At 40.7% G+C, this 26,223-nt stretch overlaps 1 protein-coding gene across 5 annotated transcripts in view; it reads right to left on the bottom strand.

Annotated features, from left to right (window-relative positions):
- Positions 1-555: 555 nt before the first annotated feature.
- LOC137341237 (myocardin-like) overlaps positions 556-26,223 on the bottom strand; it is a 635,026-nt gene continuing 609,358 nt past the window's right edge. For 3 of the 5 annotated variants that reach the window (XM_068004310.1, XM_068004311.1, XM_068004314.1), the window contains 8 exons: positions 22,839-22,970; positions 19,589-19,845; positions 14,741-14,894; positions 8,920-9,966; positions 7,799-7,894; positions 5,484-5,612; positions 4,736-4,811; positions 556-3,320 (listed from right to left, as the gene is read on the bottom strand). In XM_068004310.1, the coding sequence (XP_067860411.1) occupies positions 2,755-3,320; positions 4,736-4,811; positions 5,484-5,612; positions 7,799-7,894; positions 8,920-9,966; positions 14,741-14,894; positions 19,589-19,845; positions 22,839-22,970 (2,457 nt within the window). In that variant the 3' untranslated portion in view covers positions 556-2,754. The remainder of the gene's footprint in view (positions 3,321-4,735; positions 4,812-5,483; positions 5,613-7,798; positions 7,895-8,919; positions 9,967-14,740; positions 14,895-19,588; positions 19,846-22,838; positions 22,971-26,223) is intronic. The other 2 variants (XM_068004312.1, XM_068004313.1) reach the window with 2 other exon arrangements.

The raw sequence follows: 26,223 nt of genomic DNA, 5'->3' as shown, positions 1-26,223 counted from the left end.
GATTTGATTGTAAGGATCAAATACAGAGGGACTGCCTCTTTAAAATGCTGTTTCAAAAAATGGTTTAGTCAATATATTTGCAAACCCTGAAGAGCACCATAATGTTATTGTACAAATTGATCCATAATATTGTTTGAGGTGACTGAATTTTGAGCATTTTTAACCAGGGGTTTGGAGGAGGAGACGATGATGTCTCCAGTACTGCTGCTCAAGCCAAGAACTCTTTTCCTTTCAATCCTTTCACCAGCCCATTAGGTTCTTAGCCTGCCATATATCAAGGGATCAGTTGAGTTGACCTATCAAATGGTGCAAGGATCCTGCTGATAGCTGAAGAAAAGTGCCGTAACCTTTCGTTTAAAAAAAAGTAAACAACTTTTTTTTCCCCTAACGTTGTGACATTTTGATTGATGCACCCATATCTTCAGAACGTCACCACCTGAGATGCAGAGCTGTAGAAAAGTGAGCTTGAGAATCTCAGGATTAAATGAAACCTGATGTCACGTTGTAGCATAGTGGGTGCTGAAAGGTAGCAAGAAGTTTGCTCTTGTATGTTGCTATATTTGAATCACGATCATCATTTATTTCAATTTGCACAAATATCAGCATCTGTTTCACAAGTCTGTTGTACACAGGATGTGACATCAATGGGAAATCTCTTCAGTCATGCAGAGTAAGAATGATTGCCAGGCACCGATGGTCTGGTGGGTATGTTGCTCAAACATTGATACAGGATTAAGCTGTTTAAGTGTCAAACATGTACTGTAGTGATCAACTATGCCAGTATGCAGAGGCTGCCAAAGCCCATGTACCTCATCCAATTTACAAGCAACCACCGTCACATAATATTCACTGCTCACACAAGGAGGTGTATTAGCACTGGAATGGGATATACGCAATATAGGTTAGAATGATCATCTATACCTCACAGGTATTATTTAACTCAAAGACATTTAAAGAAATACATTCACTGATTCAGAGGGAGTAGAAATAAGGAACTTGGACCATGAAGTATTGCTTTTGGATGGATTTGCAAAGCTTTTAAGATGATTATTCAACACTTTCAATCATTAGGATTCCTGCCAGTAATTACTTACAAATGATCTGTGAATTTTACTGATTGTTTGGAGGAGTCTGTGTTTTCTCATTGAAATTGCAAGTAGTCAGCAAGGAGGCAAGTGAGACAATAACAAGTAACCAAAAGAACAAAACATTGTATTAAATATTAATTAACTGCACAGTACTGTTCAGATTTTTAAAATATTTTTGAAAGTAATCAATAAGTAGGGGACTAGGATAATGTTAATTTATGCCAGCCATACTATTACTATATAGGGTAGCAAGAAAATCCTTTGATAGAGATTTCCCTCACAAAGCCCAGAATACTGAATTGTCCAGAGATTTCAGAATAGTAAGCAGTTCCAAAGAAGCTAAGTACTTTTTCTTTAAATAACATTGCAGAAAGGGATAATATAAAATACAAAACAGTATGAAAATATTTTTTTTCTGAGCACTTCCTTGCTTTGAATAAAAATTACCAAAAATAAACTATGTTCTTTACACTAAGACAAGGGTTGAAACTGGTGTTACCTACACTGTTGTTCCCTTTTAAATCAGTATTTCATTTATTTATTTCCTTTTTAAATGTGGGCCTGTGGGTTACATGCTGAAAATATAAAAAAGGTCACATTGGTCAATACCCAAGTTAGTTGCAAAACAACTGAATATAATGCCAAGCCTGATGCTGGCTTGCTATTGTGTATTTGAACTCAGGTTTAACATTTTCCTATGTATGTAGGGAGTCTCAATTTCAGGACAAGCAATGAAGGCTTCTCTTTGTTTTGTATTTTTTATATATAAAAAAGCGATTGCATAATTTATTGCTTTTTGCAAAGTGGCACCAGTTTTTTTGGGGGGGAAATATTTCTTCATCAAGTACCAAGCAAAACAATGTCTTTTATCCCCCCCTCGAACACTACCGAGTCTGTTAAAAAGCATCTGCAACGCAAAGCAATACACTGCATAATTTCATAAACTTACTAGTTTTTTGAAAGTACTACCAAACATCTGCATGGAATGGGTTCTAACATTTTAACACCTAGCAGACATCTAAAAAAAAACAGGCAAACCGTGACAAACTCCTCTACTTTCAATTGTGCAAAGTGAACAATAAAATATATTCACAATACAAAGAATCAAATACTTGCATAAAGTAGGGTGACTTTGCAATTGTGGTTCAGAAAAGATGCACGTATTGTAATACTTTCCACTATTCAGGATAGCAAATATTGCTTTTCTAGTAAAGAATCTTTTTTTGATAAAAATGATAAAAAAATCTTGCAAAAGTTATGAGCAAATTTAAGCTATATACAAAAGATATAATGCAGGTTGTGTGCACAAGACCAATATGAGAGTTGGGTGGTATATCTGTCCTTTATACTCTACCTGCCAATTCAGTCTGATTTAGACTCAAAGCCTCTCTTTGGTGAAGGACTTCATATTCACTTTGCTTCCAGTAAAACACAGTAATGCACAACTTTATAAAGCTTTTAACTCATTCAGCAACCATGATATTACTACATGCAACAACCACAGAGTATTCATCTTATCGTTGATCAATTGATTCTTTCCATTGACTTTACCTTTGCCAACATGACTTCTTTGGCTGGTATACTCCAGCAGTATGCTTTCTTTTTATTTAACACCACTATTTAAATGGCTTTAAATTTACCTATCGTTTGTAGTCCACCGAGCATATTACCATTGCAAGTTCATGGTTGTGTTTAAGTTCAGATCTGTAACATCCAGGAAGTCTGCAGAGAAGATGCTTGGGGTGGAGGAGCCAGCAGATCCAAAGCCTGCTGCTGAGCTGGGTGGTGTGAGGTCCAGCCAGTCCATGTTTTCCAAGGGTGTTTCTGTAAGACCTAGGTTCATAACATGGCCATGTGTGGGAGAAGGCGACATTTGGGTGTCCATCGGCGACAGAGGGTTCTCCAGAATGTCTCGAGTGTTGAGCATATCCTCCCGCGAGTTGCCAGAAAAGCCCTCAGCCATGTTGTCTAGCTGGGAATCTTCACTGCCTATTTTAATCAGTGCAAGATCACTGCCCCTACTCAAGGAGCTGCGAGAATTCAGCAGGGCTTCAAGCTGATTGTCACTGTTGCTTGCACAATGGTCAAAGGAGAGCTGGGGAGGAGACATGTGGTTAAAAGGACTTGATGAAGACCTAGGCACAGTCACAGTGGAAGCTCCTGAAGATACTGTGATTTGAGGCACTGATTTCTGAGTACAATGATGATCATTTTTGGCATTTGGTGGCATTTCTGCAAAGAGAACAGTTCTAATAAGAAATTACATCAGGAAATAAGATTATTGTTGTTTTAATATTCTATAGAAAACATGGAACACTGGCAAGGATAATTTAATTTGTCAGAAAACTTGTCTTTTAGAAGAATAATCTAGACAGGGGTGAAACTACATAAATAGTTGGATTTTCTAAATAAAACAATCTTATAAGAGATGGTCTTAAACAGTTTTGAAGATTAAAGTTTGCAGTGTTCAAATATTAGATATTTATTAAATAGCCTTGTGCAATTTCTACAACGAGCTCAACTCTCATGGCACCATTTACATGTAGCCTGGGATCTGGAGCATGATTGTGTTATTTAACGACTGAGAAGGACCAGTGTTTAACTTGGCCTGTGCCTTTAAAATCACTGTCTGATACTTTCCACGAAGAAGTGCCTGAAAAGTTAATTGTTGAGGGAAGGTTCTGTAGATTGGCAGTAACTTGTAAATCTCCAGTGCCTGGTCTTGGAGACAGGTCAGGTTATTGAATCTTAGAATCTTATAGCATAGAAGGAAACCATTCGGCCCATCGTGTCTCTGGCGGTTTGTTGGAAGAGCTATCCAATAGCCCCACTCCCCTGCCCTTTCTGCATAGCCCTCCAAATTTTTTATTTTCAAGCATATATCCAATTCCCCTTTGAAGTCAGAAAAATCAGCAAGATTTTTCATACTTTTCACACTTTAAAATGTAACATCAGAAATTGGATGATATGTGTTAGATTGCAAAACTTATATGTAGATATAAATGTATTGATGCTTTGACAATATTATAACGGTTTATAGAAAATTCTGAATAAGTACAAGATATTTTACATTTGCTGGATCTTTGGCCTATTAAACTTTCAGTTTGATCAGATATCTTGTTCTTCTCAACTAAAAAACACAGTTGTTTCTAGAATGATGGTAGGTACCACTCTTAAGACTGCCTGCAAATGTTCTGCCAACCTAGGGAAAAGTTTTCTCCGAAAGTATAGCTTGTTCTATCCATGGCACAAATGCAGTGCAAGAGGCACTGTAGAAAAATGAATATTTTCTCTCGAGTGCAAGCTGACATTTGTGACTTAAATCACAATGTAGTGAAGATGTACAATATTCTTCCGTAAGGATGGGTGTTTGCAAATCTGCCATGTTGAAAGTGCCACAGTGGGTGTGTTCCACAATGTTAGCAAGCAAATATTCCAAGTTATGCTGATCCTTTTCTTAAATAAAAGAAGGAAGAAAAATGTATTTACATTGGGTTGCCTATTAGCCAATCAGAAACTGTTAGCTTTTTACCGTGAAACAGAAAATGTTGGAAAGACATTTACAGAATTTTAAATAGAAAAAGGGCAGTTCATGCTCAGTGACTGAATAATTTTAGAGAACCCATTGTGAATGTAACGAGACTCACCTCCGCTCTCAATGAGCACCTCCAGCAGGTCATCCATCTGGCTTCTTGACATTTGCTGCAGATATACAAGATTAAACTACATAAAGTAAGTCTCGGCCAATAGAAATACTTAAAAATTGTCAGCCGACAACTATGTTTGACCACAATATAGAACTAACCAATCAATATTAAAAGAAACTCATGGTCATACACTTCTCAACCTATTAAAAATCAAGAATCTCTGACCTTTCTAAAGGCAGTATAAGTCATAAAACTTTAAAAGCAACAGAATAGTAACACAATTGTCTAAAAATAATTGAATCAATACTTTCATATTTATCACATTATTATTTAGAATGTTACAATTTTGATTTTCCACATCGGTGATTGATAGAAATGACAGTCCACAAATTAATAGAATTTTCAAAATGCCACTCGGTACAAAAAACCCAATTGACTATTGCGATTGTAATACTGAAATTACTGTTAATAAACATCTACTAAAGCTAGTAGGAAAATAATTAAAAGAATCATTCACAAAACTGAAGAGAAACATGTAGTATAAAACTACAAACATCCAAGTTTCAAGTTTACAATGAAAAAAATGCCTCCTACAGAGTCACAAATGATTTGGCCATTTAGTGAGCATGCAGGAGTGATTCACTGCTACATAAATCCTGTCAGTCTGTACTTTATATAAATGAAACGTGTTTAGTTTCTAAAAGTAAATACTCATACTGACTAATGATAAAGTACAATTATTTCTCACCTGCTTCACTGCATCTTCATAAGACGGAGGTTGTTTGATCTTGCTAAGGGTTGTGTTTGAACTACAGAAGGGAGTAGTGCTGATTACAAACTTTTGACCAACTTGATTTGCAGAGTTAGGAGCATTCATCTAAATAAAAAGACCCAGCAGAAACATACAGAGATTATTAACAAATAGTATTGGTCACTTACATTAAATGGTTAAAACTGTTTTTTAACAAGCACACATTTTACTGAGGCCATAATCTTATAGGAGCCAAACTAGGAACGATCAGCACACCTCCTCTTCCCATACCACAGCAGACATCCATTTCACCAAGGTGTGATTTGTGTACTTATTACACTGCACATCCATCAGTTACTGTCGTAGAGTCAGTGGAAATCACTGCCCCGAATTCACAAATTGCTCACATTTCTAAAAATGGTATTCCCAGAAAGTCAAGTATTGGTAAAAGGAAGAATTTAAAAGCTAGGATTCTTTAGTTCTCCCTTATACAGCAGGATCAAAATGGCATTGTGATAAATACGGAACACAGTAGTTTTGAGGATGTGTGTTATACTGCAACTTTGGCTTTGTAGCAATCCTAAAGTTATGAGAATAAATCAGGAGTGAGGGTATAAACTGCCTTGAGAGAGCAGTGATGTGACACTCCCTGGAGCACATCGCATAGGTTTGACAAAACAGACCATAATCAAGTGCGGTATCAAACTGGGTTTAAAAAGGGCTAACTGAAGGGGGGAGTGGACCCAATGAGGGCATTTTATACCTACCTGGAGTTCATTTAAATGTTTAGACAGTGCAGGTGCTGCCACCCACAAGACACAGCCTGATGGGGACATCTTTTATTTATAAGCAAGTTTGAAATTATAAGCTAGTTTTCCAGCTGTTCTTCACCCTGTATTCTAAAGTACCCTTTCTGCTGTTTGTTCTGTAGCTTTTCCTGTTAGTCAGCCACTAATGGCTAATATAAACATAGTAACGGCCTGAAGAACAAATGAAGAGTTTGCATTGTTATAGCCACAACATGGTGCAATTGCATCAGCTCGCTAATAGTGTTTAGAACCTCAGAGGAACTTCAGTTTGCAAAATGTATTTATTTATGGGAGGTGGGGGGCAGTTCTTCAAGGTCAGGAGATTATGCTCAACTCCGCCAGCCACAACTATACAAGTTGGTAGGTGCTCAGTTGGACCGACGGGATGAGTTGCCGAAACTCAGTCCAAGACAAAAGCCGACATCTTCCAATGCAGAATTCACCACCTGAAGACTGAGCGCTCAGTCTCATTGTGTTGGCAATCACAGGGGACGATCAATGTGCTCGGATACCAAACCTCAGTACGAGAGGTTGTCAAGGGTGAGGAGAAAAAAAGTGGAATAACTTAATAACAAAGGGAGAAGATACAATTTCTACCTCTATTAAAATCATTCATAATGGTATTTGAAATATCCTGAACTGAAATGAGCCTGTGCTTTTTTTTGAGAGAGTCACTCAATGTAAATCAGAGTGTGGATTCAATGAAAGCACAGCACTGTCAAATAAAAGGGAAAAAAAACAAATGCATTCCCCACCTCAGAATGGAGGGTTGTTCTTTTAGATTTAAGACAATTATTTAGGGACATTTAGATATGCAATGGCTGAAAGTTAGTTGGGTTTGTGGAGTCGGAACATACTGGAGTTGCATTAGGAAGGCCACTATTCTGAGGAGAGTCAGAAGTATGTGTTCTGGTACTGAAAAGCATCGTTTTAATTCATTTCCTAGCACTACACAATGAATATTCTCACTTTTCTAATATTCCAGTCGGGATCTCCCGACAAAGAATAGTCCCGGTGGTCCACTGCAGCTTCTCATTAGAAACTGCTATGACACTGGGCCTTTTAAACTGGCAGCAGGTATCTGCCATGGCCACAGATAATAGAGTAGATGCGGTTATTTTTGTGACTGGCGACAAATCAAATACATCAGTGTTCATATTGCACAGATACGAGTTGAGAATGGGTGAAGATAAGAGTGGAAGTCCACTATTCCTCCCTTTCCACCACTGTTAAGACGGAGACACACCTCCCTCAACCCTTACTTTCAGTTTATCCCAGGCAGCATTGCTTATTAACGATACATGTAAGTTAATAGAACTATGGAAAAGATACAGCACAGAAGGGGGCCATTCGGCCCATCATGTCTGCGTCGGCTCGAAGAACAACCAGGTGCCCATTCTAATCCCACCTTCCAGCACCCGTCCATAGCCCATAATATTATGGTTGATTTGAAAATTGTCCTGAAGTGGTTTCCTAAGTAAATAAGCTTTTAATTATAAATACCTTTCTGAGTATCTGCTGTCGTATTATATGCTGTTGGAGCTGCTGCTGGAATTGCGGGCTGCCATTTTGGTGCTGAGGCTCCTGTCCCTTTGAGGCCTATAGATAGTGAAGATACATAACGTTATTGAAAAATGATTCATTAACCTCACAGTTTTTCCAAATTAACAAATTTTAAATATTTATGCATATTAAATATTAATTTATTACTAGTTAACAAGCATTTTATAAAAGTTAAAGCCAGTTCCTTCAGCTATATTGGCTGTTCTCTGGTATCCCCCCCCCATTCATTAATTTATTCATATCAATTTGTGTACTTTTCAACACTAAGCTTACTGTTTTGATAGAATCTTCCCACAAGCACCAGCATTCTAACATATACGTTATTTTTCATCTAAATGATGAAACGTGCAAAGAACAACTACCTCATTGATATTACAGTCCCCACCGCTTATAACGGGCGCCTTGGTGTTACTGCGGTTTGCCCGCTATACGAGATGGATGGTAACAGGAGTACTGTAAACTTCTCGTTCATAGTACGACCAAGTCACATGTTTGCTGCTGCAGGCAGTGCTGATTAGCACCAGGTGTAACCTGACACTACTTAGAGGGGCTAGATACAGAGCAAAGCTCCCCCTACACCGTCTATCAAGCTCTCCCAGGGCAGGTACAGCATGGGTTAGATACAGAGTAAAACCACTCTACACTGTCACATCAAAGATTCCCAGGGCAGGTACAACATGGGTTAGATAAAGAATGAAGCTCCCTCCACACTGACCCATCAAACATTCCCAGGGCAGGTACAGCATGGGTTAGATACAGAGTGAAGCTCCCTCTAAATTGGCCCATCAAACACTCCCACTACTCAAGAGGGGATTTTAGTATCCTGGGTAATCGCACCTGAACGAGGTGCGAACTTCCGATTGAATAGCTGAGACTGCCCGAAATAGCCGGCGTGCTTATAACATTATAAGTGATGCCCTTGTAATTGACATCATTGGTAATGGCAAATGGTTATGGTTAATTGTCCGGTATAGATGGTTTCCCACCATAACTGTGGGTGGATGTGGTAACATTTCAAAAATACAAAATACTCTGTGATTCAGAACAGGTTTGACCTTTACCTGAATCTTGAGTTGATTGTTGCAAGCCGGAATGGACTGAAGTTGATGGGGTGAAACACTACGCCCATCTCCATTTTGGGGGGCGGGTGACACCGGCAGAAGGAAATGGTTGTTTGGGGATGGAGGAAGGCTGGCATGCTGAGGACTGCTGGTTAGGCCTCCCAATGGAGAATGTTGAGGTGAGCACTGTGGACTCAGGAACGGTGGAGACCTCACTGCATTGTGCTCAGTAGTTTCCATACACACATGATTGTTCACAATGCCTGATTTCTGTGGCGTACCGCATGTGTTTAAACTCTCTGTTGAACTGTTGCTGGATGTGGAAGAGATCATTGGTGTTGTACTTCTATCATTCATCTGTTGCGCTGCAAATGGACAACTAGACATCAGGTTTTCCTGTTTAATAGATACATTGAAGAGCGGCTGTGAGGAAGCCTGTGGATCGTGTTGATTATTCCTTTTCTGTTTCTGAAGCTGTATCTTCAGTTCTTCCACCTGCTTTTGCTCCATGTGGAGCTTCCAGGTCAGTTCATCGATAACTTTCTGCTTTTCCATGAGCATTTTGTCCTTCTGAGTGTCAAAGCCTTCCAGATCAGCCTGCATGCTGCCTCCATTCATGCTACCCATTAGGCTGTCGTCGGCGCTTAGTTGAACCGGTGAAGGCTGCAGGCCAAGCTGCGGGGAAGGCACAGGCACATCACTAAAGGTGTCAGGCAAACCGCTCAAGTCAGATCCGGTTACTGAGAGATCGGATGACGCCGGAGAAATGGGAGGAGTTGAGCTGGTGCTACCAAACTGATAAAATCCATTAGGTAGCACAGTAGTGGAAGTCTGAGTTTGAAAACTTGATAGAGTGGTCACAGGGGTCATTGGGAACGTCACAGTTGTCATCTCACTGACCGAACTGGTCAAACTAGTGCTAGTACTGCTGGTTGGCATACTGTTGATGTTAGAATCCTGGAAAGGTTTCAGCCTCTTCATGAGGGCTGTTTTTGTGCCAGACACGGGAAGGCCTCGTATTCTCAGCTGCTGCCTCAACTCCGATACCTATATGGTTAAAGAATCACACAGACTTAGTTTTAGACAGTACAAGTATCAAAAGCTGTATCCAGTCACCCTGTTGATTTAGGAAATATATGTTTTTGTGTGTCTTATGTGGAAAAGAAAGAAAGCCTTGCATTTATATATTCACAACATCAGGACATCCCAAAGCAATGAAGTACTTTTGAAGTGTAGTCACTGTTGTAATGTAGTTTGTGTAGTTGTATCCATACTGAAGGACTTGGTTTAACCTGTCTTTGGGAAACTTCTCATATCATGTCACACAAACTACTTTGAAGTGCAATCACTGTCATTATGTAGGTGAAGACGACAGCCTATATAGTTCACAGCGGAGTCCCACAAACAGCAATGAGGCAAATAACCAATTAATCTTTTTTTTTTGCCGTTCGAGAACCCTGTTCTTCGAAAATGTTATGGGAACTTTAATGCTCATCTGAACGGTCAGACAGAACCTCAGTTTAATGCCTCAAAAGAAATAGATGGCAGCTGGATTCTCACAAGAAGCCAGACTCATGGAAATTACATAACGTACTCCTATTTTAATAAACAAAAACACCTTTTTTCTTTCTGTAGAGCATCTTTAGTGGGACACTCAGCTTTTGTTTCTGCAGTAGTCTTTTATCATAGAATTTAGGGTCATAAGTAAAATTTATATTTATTATTTTTTACAAGTCACAATTATATTGTACATTAATGAACGGTGATATACTATCCAGAATGCACCACAGAAGAAGAAAGAATGACAACCCCTGATGATGAAAAACGTGCAGTGGATTCTTTAATAATAGGTGCATAGTTAGCAACACTTGGCAGGCAACTACTTTTTTTAGCTAGAGGTCCCAGTTAAAGGGACATTCCATCGTAAATGGAATTATCATAAAACTGAAAGTTCACTTGTGGTTATATTGAGGTTTAGTATGTTTCGCTCACTAAATCTGCTGATGTAATAAATTCTTTAAAATTCTTTAAAATTAGATTTTCAAAATTGGGGTATGCTTTGCTTTGCTGTGCACGAGATTCCATTAAAGAAGTTTCTCTGCATTCATTTTTATTTTGGGAACATCACAGCTGTTGAGACTCTTTGAGTCTCTGAATTTTGATAATGTTCATTCATGTATTTAAGTGTATCATCAGAGAGATGTGCTTGCATGGTTCCCCTGATAATTCAGTGGGTAATTGAAGTGCCCAGAGTATAAATGAGCGCTTCAGATCAGGAAGCCAGGATTGATCCCTATATAAGAACAGGGTAGCCCATTCAGCTTATTCACAGAACAATTTGCAACATTTTTTTTCTGTGCTGTGCGGTTTGAAAGTAGGTTGCAATCCAGTATTAGTATCCAGAGTACTAATGTACAGTGAGATGTGGGGCCTGCAGAGGGAGCTCTTTCAGGAAATATAGGGCTATAAATTGTGCCGCGTAGCGCCAATTTTCTCGGCATTATGCGGCCTCCTGAGGTCCCAAAATGGCATTGGGAATGCGTGCACACACTTCTAGTGTGACGGACACCAACTTGGTAAAGGGATTCATGCAGGTGCAGATAATGAACGGCGGCAGCATGTACAGTAAGGAGAATATGCGTTAGATCAGTATGCAACGCTGATTTAAAGGAATAGACACCATTTTGGCACTCAACGCTCCAGCCAACGCATTGTCTAAACCACGACCAGTTGAACATGTCGCAGACAGCCTGGAGGACCCCCCACCAGTGCTATTTAAAGGGACCATACAGGATTTACAGGTTAGTTGTTGGATTAGTGCTTCTGGCTGCTGATGCATTTGTACCTGTTTTTGGAGATCTCCTATACTTGAATACTATGACTAGGGGACATAGCCTAACATTTAGATCCGGATGTGCAGGAGTGAAGTTAGGAAACGCTTCTACATGCAAAGGGTGGGAGAAGTTTGGAATGCTCTTCTGCAAACGGAAGTTGATGCTAGCTTAATTGTTAATTTTAAATCTGAGATTGATAGATTTTTGTTAACCAAGGGTATTAAGAGATATGGGACTAAGGCCCAATATGGAGTTAGGTCACAGGTTCACCATGATCTCATTGAATGGCGGAGCAGGCTCGAAGGGCTAAATGCCACTGCCAGTTGCTGCCTCCTGTTATGTACCACCTTCTCCTACAAGAAAGTGGGACGTGTGTCGGTGAGAGTCCTGCAGGATGTTTGGGTGATGTGCCTGTCATGGTTGAATAGCTGCCAGTGTGTGTGTGTGACCTGTGAATTGTTGGTTTGCGGCTTGCAACAGTGGTAATGTGTGAGGGTGAGAGGAAGCATCTGATTGGAAGAATTAAGTAATGACTGAAAGAGTTTGTTGGTATGTGGGTGACGGGGGGTGTAGTGCGTGGAGCAGTGGATACGGCTAGTGGTGCAGTTGGTAGGAGATGCCACTTGACAGTTGACCTTACTCACATTGACCACTCGTGTCAAAGAACTTCTTCCTGCACCCTTGTTCATGGTGCTGTGCGCCAGGCATTAACTTCGTCCCCTACAGCCTCCCACTGCTTCTTGAGCATATGTCTGGAGGGCCTCTTGCCCCACTGCAGATATAGGATGCCCCTCTTTCTGACCACCTCTTGCAACAAGGCCTCTAGTGCATCAGCGGAGAACCTTGGTGCTTGCACTCTCGCAGGCCTGGTACAAACTCAGATCGGCAGATTGGTGAGGTCTGGAGTGCAGATTGGAGGAGGTGGGATTTAAGAGTGCGCAACCTTTATTCAATGTTTTAACATAACTCATCAGTTTGTAAACATAGGGACAGGACCTGCATTTGTGTTTTATGTGTGCGATGTCTGATCTCAGTTCAGACTCTGTGCAGACCCGTATCTTATATTTTGCACATAAGAGGTGCAGGCTGCCTTTAAGAGCTGCGAGCATCTCACGCGATATCTGGGCGCCCCCCCCTCCCCTGCTAGTGACAAGTGAGAAGCTGGCGAGAACAACGCAGCTAGGCCTGGTTGCTGCGCTACAATCAGGTAAATAACCCGGAATCTCGCGTGCTGCCTGCATCAGAACCACCGGGCACAGGTTAATCGCGCACCGCAATACCTGCGCCCGGATTCGGGCGTTAACCCCCAAAAAGTTCAGTCCAATCAGTTCAGTTCAGTTCTATTCTTAGTTGAGTGCTGTAAATTAAAGGAATATTTAATAGGATGCCAAAGGTTAAATTAATTGTTGTGTCCATGAGAATTGTAGTGATTTCTTTATTTATTTCCAGGTCAGAGCTATGATCAATTTATGATCAATATCTTAGTTGAGTGGTTTGGATGGAAATGGCTGCCTAAATGTTGCTGAAATGTCGTCTTTTTGTGTGAAATGCCAGAAAAAAACTTTACAACCAGCCCGTTAAGAAAACTTATCAAGACAGCCTATTAGGTTCTGTTCAGTGAGGCCAAGAGTAAGTTGAGCAATGTTGTAGCAGATGCCAAGATCACCAGTTAGGTATAGACAAAAACAGAACTGAAATAGCTCATATTAATCAAGTGGTGTCATTAGGTTATGCTATTCCTGTTCCCATTTTGTTCTGGCTTCAGCAGTCAACACAGATGCATGCTAGGCCTGCCCAGTTAACCATCTATCTGGCTGGTAGAATATATAATTGGTCTTATATTTGATATCTAGGGTAATACATACATAGTATGTGATGTGCCTGTAACATGCAGTGAAATAGAATGCAACCTCACTGCAGCCCAAATTCTTTGGTACAACAGCACTTTAGCTCATGTCAATTCATTTGTGAGAGCCTGCCATGTAAGCACTGTCTGCCATAACTCTGAACACTGACAAAACAAAACTTGTTAAAAATGGAGTAAGACTACTCCTGTACTCCACCTGTCTCTATATACATAAATGTACACGTGCATGTACATAAAATGTTTACATATATACTAGTGAATCTCTTGTGGCGCTGCTCACGGTTAATCAGGTGAAATGGTTTGACTTTTAACTGTGTTTGTTGTATGGAGGAGCGCTTGGAGGAAGCAAGGAAAACAAGTGGCATAAATATAGGATAGCCACTAACTGTTCAATTAAAGAATTACACAGAGAGTAGTGTGAATGTGGTACTTGCTGCCACATGGAGTGGTTGAAACAAATAGCATTGAAGCATTTAAAAGGATGCTTAAAAGGACACAGCAACATCTTAGCAGCAGGATAATGCACAGTGAAATACACCTGGTACATTGGTCCTAATCAAACGGTACATCCTCTGATGTACTGTGAGCAACACCACAGGAGATCTGCGAGTTGCATAAGAAAAAAAACTTTGGGAATCTCCATGCAGAGAAAGAAAAGCAAACACAGACGACAATGCATCTGGTTTCCCAAATTCTTAGCTATAGTCCTGTGAGTAGATGAGCTGTTGGAGCTTAATAACTGAGCCCCTCAAGCCTCTCTTTCCACAAAAACACTCTTAACTCACTGGCCCTGAAATTCCGCTGGGTTCTTCCAGTCTCCCAATGTAACTTCAATGGTAGATTGGCAGAAACCCCAGAAAAATGGTACAAGTGACCCTTTTTTAAAGCTGTTTACGTATTTCTCTAGGAGTTCCTCTAGTCTCCCAAAGGAGAACTCCCTGCAGAATTTCCAGGCCACTATCTTTATCAAAGAGAAGCTGAGTGCCTGGACATTATCTGAGTACCTTTTTGAAATCACAAGAAAATGAATTGCCATCTTAACATATTTGAAATACATTTCTTTTAAAATTTTAATTGCAAACAATCTATTATTGAACACTGTAAATGGGGTTGAACATACTTTTAAGTCATCCAGATTGGACGGAAGAGGTCCCGGTTTCAAAGGAGAGCCAGTGGTTTGACCTGACATTGTGGACCTCACTGGAGACAGATTGCTGCTTGAGACAGGAGTGGTTGAAGCGCATGTGTTTCTGGGTAGCTGCTCACCAGGCTGCCTGTAAAAACATTCAAAGCATTTATTATATCGAGATAAACATATATGGATATCGCAGTGCTTTTAACTTACAAAGAATTACATAGAATGTACAGCACAGAAACAGGCCATTCGGCCCAACAATTCCATGCCGGTGTTTATGCTCCACACAAGCCTCCTCCCTCCCAACACCATCTAACCCAATCAGCATATCCTTCTATTCCTTTCACCCTCATGCGTTTATCTGGCTTCCCCTTAAATACATCTATGCTAGTCGCCTCAACTACTCCTTGTGGTAGCGAGTTCCACATTCTAACTGCTCTCTGGGTAAAGAAGCTTCTCCTGAATTCCCTATTGGATTTATTAGTGACTATCTTATATTTATGGCCCCTAGTTCTGGTCTCCCCCCAACAAGTGGAAACATCTTCTCCAAATCTACCCTGTCAAACCCTTTCATAATGTTAAGGACGTCTATCAGGTCACCCCTCAGTCTTCTCTTTTCTAGAGAAAAGAGCCCCAGCCTGCTCAATCTTTCCTGATAGGTATAACCTCTCAGTTCTGGTATCACCTTAGTAAATCTTTTTTGCAGCTTCTCCAGTGCTTCTATATCCTTTCCATAATATGGAGACCAGAGCTGTTCACAATACTGCAAGTTTAACATAACTTCTCTGCTTTTCAATTCTATCCCTCTAGGAATTAACCCCAGCGCTTGGTTTGCTATTTTTTATGGCCATATTAACCCGTGTCACTACTTTTAGTGATTTGTGTATTTGTACCCCCAGATCGCTCTGCTCCTCTACCCCATTTAGACTCTTATTATCCAAGCAGTATGTGGCCCCCTTATTCTTCCGACCAAAATGTAATACCTCACACTTATCTATACTGAAATTCATTTGCCAATTACAAACTCATTCTGCAAGTTTTGTATTTTGTCACAGTCCTCCTCGGTATTAACTATATCCCCCAATTCGGTGTCGTTCCCAAATTTTGAAATTGCACTTTCAATTGCTGAGTCCAAATTGTTTATGTAAATGGTGAACAACAGTGGTCCCAGCATGAATCCTTGTGGAACATCACTTCCCACCTTTTGCCAGTCTGAGTAACTACCTTTAACTCCTACTCTCTGTTTTCTGTTTTCTGTTTTGTAGCCAGCTTGCTATCCATTCTGCTACTTGTCCCCTGATTCCACATGCTCTGACCTTAGTCATGAGTCGACTATACGTTACTTTCTTGAAGGCCTTTTGAAAATCCAAATATATTACATCTACTGCATTACCCTTGTCTACCCTTTCTGTTACTTCTTCAAAGAATTCAATAAGCTTGGTCAAGCATGACCTTCCCTTTTGAACTATTCTTTATTATATTTTCAGTTTCTAGATGTTTTTCTATTACATCTTTGAGTAAGGATTCCATTATCTTTCCTACCACTGATGTTAAGCTAATTGGTCATTAGTTCCCTGGACTGGTTCTATCTCCCTTTTCAAATATAGGAATTACATTTGCTGTCCGTCAGTCCTTGTGGACTAAAACTGGAATTGTGGATCGGAATAAATCTGGAATTGTGAATCGGAATAAAACTGGAATTGTGGAACGGTATAAAACTGGAATTGTGGATCGGTATAAATCTGGAATTGTGGATCGGTATAAAACTGGAATTGTGGATCGGTATAAATCTGGAATTGTGGATCGGTATAAATCTGGAATTGTGGATCGGTATAAAACTGGAATTGTGGATCGGTATAAATCTGGAATTGTGGATCGGTATTAATCTGGTGTTGTGGATCGGTATAAATCTGGAATTGTGGATCGGTATAAATCTGGAATTGTGGATGGGTATAAAACTGGAATTGTGGATCGGTATAAATCTGGAATTGTGGATCGGTATAAAACTGGAATTGTGGATCGGTATAAAACTGGAATTGTGGATCGGTATAAATCTGGAATTGTGGATCGGTATAAAACTGGAATTGTGGATCGGTATAAATCTGGAATTGTGGATCGGTATAAAACTGGAATTGTGGATCGGTATAAAACTGGAATTGTGGATCGGTATAAATCTGGTGATGTGGATCGGCATAAAACTGGAATTGTGGATCGGTATAAAACTGGAATTGTGGATCGGTATAAATCTGGTGATGTGGATCGGCATAAAACTGGAATTGTGGATCGGTATAAAACTGGAATTGTGGATCGGTATAAATCTGGAATTGTGGATCGGTATAAAACTGGAATTGTGGATCGGTATAAAACTGGTGATGTGGATCAGTATAAAACTGGTGTTGCAGGTGGCATTGAAAATCGAACACTGGCTATAATGGGCAGTTGAACCACAATGCCGGTTTTCTCTCTCGCTGGCAAGTTGAAAATCTACCCCATTATTTTTCAAGACTTAACTGTTTAAAATTTTGTGTATTGCAAATCATCTGTTGTATTCCTTCTGCTTCTGTATAATTAAGTATCTTGGAAATGAATTTGATCACAAGTTGTAGCCTGAATTATATGGTTTGATTTCATGGTCTTTTCCACCGTTCGCAGTGGAGAGGGGTGCATGATGGGCAGCTCATGTAACCTCTAGTGCCAAATATCCCGGCAAAAGAATAATTGTAAATGCTGTAGCATATTACTCCCATTTAACGCATGCGTAAAGGTGAGAGCTTTGGATCATATTACACTGGGACCTACCTATGGAAATTGCAAAGAAAATTGGAAGAGACCCTGAACTATAACAGTAACACTGGACAAGAACATTGAACAAGAGTCACATTGAAGCTAGAGCAAAACTATGGGGGCTAAATTGAGCCGTGTAGTGCCCATTGTATAGTCGCTATACAGACTCTTAAGGACCCAAAATGGTGTCCGAGATGCGTGCACTCACTTCCAACGTGACGTGTGCAGGACGCCATATTGGTAAAGGTGTTTGCGCACGTACACTTAACGAGCACTGGCAGAATGTAAAGTAGGGAGATTATGTGGTAGATCAGTGTGCAACGCTGATTTAAAGGGACAGATGCGATTTTGGAACTCCACGCTCCATCCAATGCACTGTCTTAACTTCGCACAGCTGAATGGGTCTTAAACGACATGGAGGCCCCCCCAAAGCGCTATTTAAAGGGGTCATGCAGGAATTATAGGTTTGTTGACGGATTATTGCTTCTGGTTGCTAATGCATTTGTACCTGAAGTTAGGTCACAGATCAGCCATGATCTCATTGAATGGCGGAAGAGGCTCGAGGGGCTAAATGGCCTACTCCTGTTCCTATGTTCTTATAATAAAGTTTCAATACTCTACAGGGAGTGGGCTGGCTAGCTGACGGGTAACAACAAGGGCACTAGCGGAGTTGCAGGGGTGGGACAGGAATGCTGTTATCCTGAGACAAGGCAGCAGGTTCATGTTCCATGGAGCCACTGCCACTTGCTGCCTCCTATTATGCATCACCTCCTTCTGCAAGAAAGCGGGACATCTGTCGGTGAGAGTCCTGCAAGATGTTTGGGTGATGTGGTTGTCATGGTTGAATATCTGCCAATGTGTGTGACCTGTGTGTTGTGGGTGTGTGGATTGCAACATTGGTAATGTGTGAGGGTGAGAGGAAGCATCTGATTGGAAGAGTTGAGTACTGATTGAAAGAGTTTGTTGGTAGGTGGGTGACTGGGGGTGTAGTGCATGGATGCGGCTAGTGGTAGGATATGCCATTTGACATTTGAACTCACTCACCTTGACCACCTGTATCAAATAATTGCATTTCTTCCTGCACTGCATCTGTGTTCGTGGTGCTATGCTCCTGGCATTGACCTCGTCCCCTACTGCCTCTCACTGCCTCGGGAGCATATGTCTGGAGGGCCTCTTGCCCCTGTGCAGATATAGGGTGCCCCTTCTTCTGTCCACCCCTTGCACCAAGGCCTTTAGTGCACCATCAGAGAACCTTGGTGCATGCACTCTCGCAGGCCTGGTACAAACTTAGATCGGCAGATTGGTGGGGTCTGGCATGATTGGAGGATGTGGGATGTAGCTGTGAGCAACCTTTATTCAATGTTTTGAAAGAATTCAACAGTTTGTAAACATAGGGACAGGACCTGCATCTGTGTTTTACGTGTGCGATTTCTGATCTTCGTTCAGAACTGTATCTTATATTTTGAATGTATCAGAGCCCCGCAAACTTTGAGCAGCCAAGTTGTTGCTCATTAAAAATTCCAGAGTTCCCGTCATCACCATGCTTCACTATATTGCAGCACAGATTCACTTCACCATTGACTTCCACCATTTCCTGCAGCCACAGTGCACCTTCCCTTTAAGAGGTGCAGGCTACCTTTAAGTGTTGCTCGCCACTTGTGATATCTGGGCCCCCTGCTGGTGAGCAGCCACTCAACAGCACAGGTCGGTCTGGCTGCACGCTGCTATCATGTAAATCATCAGGCAGCCGGACTGTTACGTGCTGCCTGCTTCTCAACAACTGGGCACGGGCTAATTGCGCACCGCGATCCCTGTGCCCGTTTTTGGGGGTTAATCAATTTAACCCCCTATGTCTTTCCCTTTATTTACCACCCTGTTGCCAAAGAGCAGGATATTTGTTATGGAGGCATCACAGCTGAGCATGGTCTCATGCTCAACTGACGTCCAAAAATATGCCCTTTCTAGTAGGAGTCACTGCATCGAAAAGATATCTGCTCGAAGAACATGCACTAATTTCTTTACAAATAGACAAGGCTTTAAGCTACTCACTTTAGAGGTGTGGGGAGAATGTTCTGATAGTTGTAATGATGCTGCTGGTGATGCTGCTGCTGGCTTAATATCTGCAGCTGGAGGAAGAGCTGTTGCTGTTGGAGCAGCCTGGCATAGGCCGAATCCATTGGAGGTGGGGACTTCTCGGGCTTTTGATCCGGTGGAATGTACTGGTGATATTTCAGTTTCTTCACCTTTGGTTTTGTGTCCTTTGGCTTCTTGTGACGCTGGTTCTTTCCATCTGCAGATGGTTTTGTCTAATTTTAATGGAAGAGATAAAAAGGGATATTTAAACTCCTTTCTTGTCATTGCACATTTAATAGAGGTATTCAAGTACCAAGAATTGTGATTATTTATCCTTGATCATGTATTTTTAGACTTTTGCAAAAGAATATAGTTCATTCTATAGTAAAGTTACTGAGTTGATAGGGAAATTTGGAATCCAATTTGATACTTGACACAACCATCTCTTTAGTTTACTATTTTAAGGTGGTAACAGTCTGAGGCCTGTGACAGACAGGTGAATGCCTGTTGGTATGGCAGTAATACATTTTAGACTGTAACGCAGGTAGTTTGAACTAAATGGGATGTCTCAAACAGTGGTGCATCTGAGTCTGGAGAACCTCATTGGTGAATCTAACTATGCATTCATAGTACATGTTTAGCAATGGTGCAAAGCTGTTCTGGCTTCACACTGAAGCTAAACTTGTGTTGTTTCAAGGCCCAAACAGATTCCAAAGTAAAGCAGAGTGAGTCTCATTCAACAGACAATCTACAGGCTCTTAAAATAGAAGTCTGGTATCACTAAATTCTGATTTACCACATCTTGTCTCCTATGCTTTAAAACATTGGTGGTGTCTCATACTATGCATCCTGGCCCTTCATGCAAGTTTCTTAATAACTTCAATACAGATTCCTGACTGAAGTGATTCTTTAACACAATCCTGCTTTCTTCCAGACCTAACATTGTAAAAGTAATTTTTATTTACAAACAGCTTTCCTTTGCCAGTACTGACTCTGCGCAAATGTAATTTGTGATCATTTTGAAATGAAACCAATGTAGGTCAATTGAAAAAAAAATGAAACTTTCAATTCTGATAAATTATTCTTGACAATGCAGTAATATGGTAGTTATAACCAGGCTCAAAAATCATTGTGAAGGGATTGAATGGAATGAAGTCACGGATAAGTGCCAACCCTGCAGGAGGTTTTAAAGAAAAAAAAATCTGTTTATTGTTAATACATTTGAACCTGTTCTTCAGCATTCCAGAACCAGCATGCAAAAGAATCCTCAAAGAATCAGAAATTGCATCAGAGGCTACTTTCAAAGCACAACATCCTCAATCATTCTACAACATACTGAAAGAATGAAGGGCAGCCAATAATCAGATGTGATATATGAAAATGCTGTTGGGTGGAATATATGAAAATGTAGAAGCATTAACATTTGGAAAACAACAGATCACATCTTTCTATCATCATATGATAAAAAATACTTTACATAAAAAAGTGCTGGATTTTATTTCCAAATGAAAGACATTTACTGTGTAAACGATTTGGACTTGGGAATTGGAAGTACAATTTCAAAATTTGCGGATGACACCAAATTGGGGGGTATAGTTAATACTGAGGAGGACTGTGACAAAATACAGGAAGACATTAATAAACTTGCAGAATGGGTGTGTAATTGGCAATCGAATTTCAATATTGGTATGTGTGAGATATTACATTTTGGTAGGAAGAATAAGGAGGCCACATACTCCTTGGAAAATAAGTCTGAATGGGGTTGAGGGTTAGAGGGATCTGGGGGAACAGGTACACAAATCACCAAGAACAGCGACACAGGTTAACAAGGCCATAAAAAAAAAGCAAACCAAGCACTGGGGTTCATTTCTAGAGGGACAGAATTGAAAAGCAGAGAAGTTATGCTAAACTTGTATAGTACTTTGGTTAGACCACACTTGGAATACTGTGAACAGTTCTGGTCTCCATATTATAAAAAGGATATAGAGGCTTTGGAGAAGGTGCAAAAAAGATTTACTAGGATGATACCAGAACTGAAAGGTTATACCCATCAGGAAAGATTGAGGAGGCTGGGGCTCTTTTCTCTAGAAAAGAGAAGTCCGAGGGGTGACCTGATAGAGGTCTGTAAGATTATGAAGGGGTTTGATAGGGTAGACGTAGAGAAGATGTTTCCACTTGTGGGGGAGACCAGAATAAATATAAGATAGTCATTATTAAATCCAATAGGGAATTCAGCAGAAACTTCTTTACCCAGAGAGTGGTTAGAATGTGGAACTCGCTACCACAAGGCGTAGTTGAGGTGACTAGCATAGATGCATTTAAGGGGAAGTTAGATAAACACATGTGGGAGAAAGGAATAGAAGGATATGCTGATCGGGTCAGATGAAGTCGGGAGGGAGGGGGGAGGCTCGTGTGGAGCATAAATACCGGCATGGACCTGTTGGGCAGAATGGCCTGTTTCTGCACTGTACATTCTATGTAATTCTATGTGATGTATCAGTTCAATAATGCAGTCGACTGCATGATATTGTACACCTAGTGTATGCACAATCCTTTATTAAACAGATTGATACAGAGCCGTTACTGCTCTCCAAAGTTTTGGATTGTTAACTACAGCATTCTTCGAATAAAGTCCCAATAATGTTACATATTTATTATTCATGGGCAAAACCTGTCCAGTAAAGATTCTTGGAAAATAGGAAGTGATGCAGAATTAAGCCCTCTGATTTGACAGCCTTACGGCCTATTCAGATGCTATTTACACTGTTACATTTTGGACTAGAATGAATCCAATAGGGACTTGACAGTGTAATATCACCCCTCCCCCTGCCCCCCCACCAATACTGGCTTCATATCAATGTGGAAGCCAGGCCCCTGGCTGTACAAATGGTGTAAGTTGTACAAAATTTTAAAGGGGAATCGGTCTTTGACCTCTCCGAAATACTCAAGAAACCACAGGACTGAATTTGAAAGGGCAAAGACAGAAACAGATGGCAAAAACTGTTAAAACTTTTAACGATTTTAACTGTCACCTGAAGAGGTGGGAAAAAAAATCTTCACAATTATCCTACTGCTAAAAATTGATACTTTACCGAGAAAACAAGGACTAATATAATGACATTTTGCTTTCCATTTCCTATTGCAGTGTTTCGTTAAAAACATGTTCAATAGCTCTCTTTGTTGTGGGTATGATGATAAGTTTAATTAGAAAGCAATTTGGGCTTACTTTAACTATAGCTGGCACTGGTATTGGTGCGGTTATCTGGCCATTCAGCTGGTTTTGGCTCCCTGGGTGGCTGATCTGGTTGTTAGGTGTAGGCCTGTTTAGGTCACACTGCTGGGAGAGGTGAGGAAGATACTGTAAAAAAAAGCAATGGGAAAAGTTAGTAGGCTGCATTGCTTCAGTATTATTCCTCCATTTTCATATTTGACTCCACTCTCCCTACACATAACCCTTAACCCCAAGGAAAAATGCAGTGAGCAGGCCACAGGCTCAACAGCTTTTGATCACGTACCTTGTTAGATTGAGAAACAAATGTGTTCTGATGGATCTAGTTAGCAAAGGTGTGAGTTCCATTGGATATCTTAGTAATGGCTTGATACATTTATACCTGCTAATATATAGAGGTGTGAAACTGCCAATATTTTTATTTAGTAAAACCAAGTCTAAAACACTTTGAAGATTCACTATTTTACAATGGAACTTTAAAAAAAAGCCACAAATTTTCCTTTTAACCATCCCTGCTGCCTTTTCTCCTTTATCTGGTCTTCCCTGAGTCAGTATAGTCAATCCCACAACTCCTCCATAGCTGATGTCAACTGTGCACCAAACCTGCTACTAAAAGACATCATTTGTAGGAATGGAACCTGGCCTCCTGTTCAGTTTTTCTCTTGGCCCACAAAATGAAGCATTCCTTGTTGTTGCAAGGTACTCTCACAGACTGTCTGGTAAGGAGAGCAAAGCTCAAATTCCAAGAGAGTTTGGAATCTGAACCCAAGACCCAAATCTGCATTGATATAGCAACTTACATAACGTCAGGACGTCCCAAAGCACTTTAACAGCCAACAAAGTACTTTTGAAGTGCAATCTGTTGTAATATAAGGCAACGTGGCAGTCAATCTGTCCACAAACAACAATGAGATAAATGACCAGATAATCTGTTTTAATGGTATTGGTTAACAAATAAATGTTGACTAGGACACTGGGAGAACTCCCCTGCTCTTCCTCAAACAGTGTCATGGGATCTTTGACATCCACTTGAGAGGGCAGATAGAGCCTCAGTTTAATGCCTCAGCCAAAAGACAGCACTCCCTCAGTGCTGCACTGAAGTATCAGCTTAGGTTAAGTCTCTGGAGTGGGGCTTGAACCCACAGCCTTCTGACTCAAAGGCAAAACTGCTACCACTGAGCCATGCATGACATTGCATTTTAAGGCAAATTGTGATGTTTTGGTGTTGAATCTTTTTCTACCTTACATTATTTTACCCTCACAAATTTAGATCAAGCCCTCAACTACCTTGTGTTAACAAAAATGAAAAGAGATTGAACAATTTTTTTAAAGTATTTTCAAAAGCATTTCATGACATTAATAGAAACTGCAATATTCCTTCTTAAATACCAGGCAAATTTTATTTACAATTTTATATACAAATTTTATATACAAGGCTAACTAATCAGTTGCTTTAACTTTATATTAGGGTAGATAAATCACCAGGGCCGGATGAAATGTATCCCAGGCTGTTAAAACAAGCCAGGGAGGAAATAGCGGAGGCTTTAACAATCATTTTCCAAACTTCACTGAATACAGGCGTGGTGCTAGAGGATTGGAGGACTGCTAATGTTGTACCGTTGTTTAAAAAGGGAACGAAGGATAGACCAAGTAATTACAGGCCAGACAGCCTTACCTCGATAGTGGGCAAATTATTGGAATCAATTCTGAGGGACAGGATAAACTGTCACTTAGAAAGGCACGGATTAATCAAGGACAGTCAGCACGGATTTGTTAAGGGGAGATCGTGACTGACTAACTTGATTGAATTTTTTGAGGAGGTGACAAGGAGGATCGATGACGGTAGCGCAATTAATGTAGTCTGGATGGATTTTAGCAAGGCTTTTGACAAGGTCCCATATGGCAGATTGGTCAAAAATGCAAAGGCCCATGGGATCCAAGGGAATGTGGCAAATTGGATCCAAAATTGGCTCAGTGGCAGGAAGCAAAGGGTAATGGTCCACGGGTGTCTTTACGACTGGAAGGCTATTTCCAGTGGGGTGCCACAGGGCTCGGTACAAGGTCCTTTGCTTTTTGTGGTATATATTAATGATTTGGACTTAAATGTAGGGAGCATGATTAAGAAATTTGCGGATGACACAAAGATAGGCCGTGTGGTTGATAGTGAGGAGGAAAGCTGTAGACTGCAGGAAGATATCAATGGACTGGTCAGATGGGCAGAAAAGTGGCAAATGGAGTTCAATCTGGAGAAGTGTGAGGTAATGCATTTGGGGACAGCAAACAAGGCAAGGGAATACACAATATATGGGAGGATACTGAAAGGTGTAGAGGAAGTGAGGAAGTGAGGGACCTTGGAGTGCATGTCCACAGATCTCTGAAGGTAGCAGGACAGGTAGATAAGGTGGTTAAGAAGGCATATGGAATGCTTTCCTTTATTAGCCGAGGCATAGAATATAAAATCAGGGATGTTATGCTGGAACTTTATAAAAAACTAGTTAGGCCACAGCTTGAGTACTGCGCACAGTTCTGGTCACCACATTGCAGGAAGGATGTAATTGAACTAGAGAGGGTGCAGAGGAGATTTATGAAGATGTTGCCAGCACTGGAGAATTTTAACTATGATGACAGATTGGATAGGCTGGGGTTGTTTTCCTTGGAACAGAGGAGGCTGAGGGGTGATTTGATTGAGGTGTACAAAATTATGCGGTGCCTAGATAGAGTGGATAGGAAGGACCTAATTCCCTTAGCGGAGGGGTCAATAACCAGGGGTCATAGATTTAAAGTGATTGGTGGAAGGATTAGAGCGGAAATGAAGAAAAAATGTTTCACCCAGAGGGTGGTGGGGGTCTGGAACTCACTGCCTGAGATGGAGGTAGAGGCAGAAACCCTCAACTCATTAAAAAAATTCCTGGATATGCACCTGGAGAGCTGTGACCTGCAGAACTATGGACCAACTGCGGGAAAGTGGGATTGGGCTGGTTGGTTCATTTCTCAGCCTGCACGGACATGATGGGCCGAATGGCCTCCTTCTATGCCGTAAATTTTCTATGCTTCTATGATTGACTTTGGAACTGGTAATGTTAATAAATAAATTGTTACATATAGAAACACAACGTACAATGATTAGGATTACATTGTTAAAGAACAATCAAATCTGTAAAGGGCCTTGGAACATAGATAGTGTAGCTTTAAGTTAGGCTGAGAATTTTAAAACGTTGTCCATTCTGTGTATAATGTTTAGGTTTCCACACACAGATTATATCGATTATTTCTAATCTCAATCTACTTCATGGCCCCGATTTTGGAATGAAGTAGCGGGGGCGGGGGGGGGCTCTGAAAATTGGGGAAATTCCGAGAGGGTTCGGAACCCGGCTCCAACCTG

This window comes from Heptranchias perlo, chromosome 23 (assembly GCF_035084215.1).
Source record: "Heptranchias perlo isolate sHepPer1 chromosome 23, sHepPer1.hap1, whole genome shotgun sequence".
Classification (NCBI taxonomy): domain Eukaryota; kingdom Metazoa; phylum Chordata; class Chondrichthyes; order Hexanchiformes; family Hexanchidae; genus Heptranchias; species Heptranchias perlo.
This window is presented reverse-complemented; position numbering and strand designations above follow the sequence as displayed.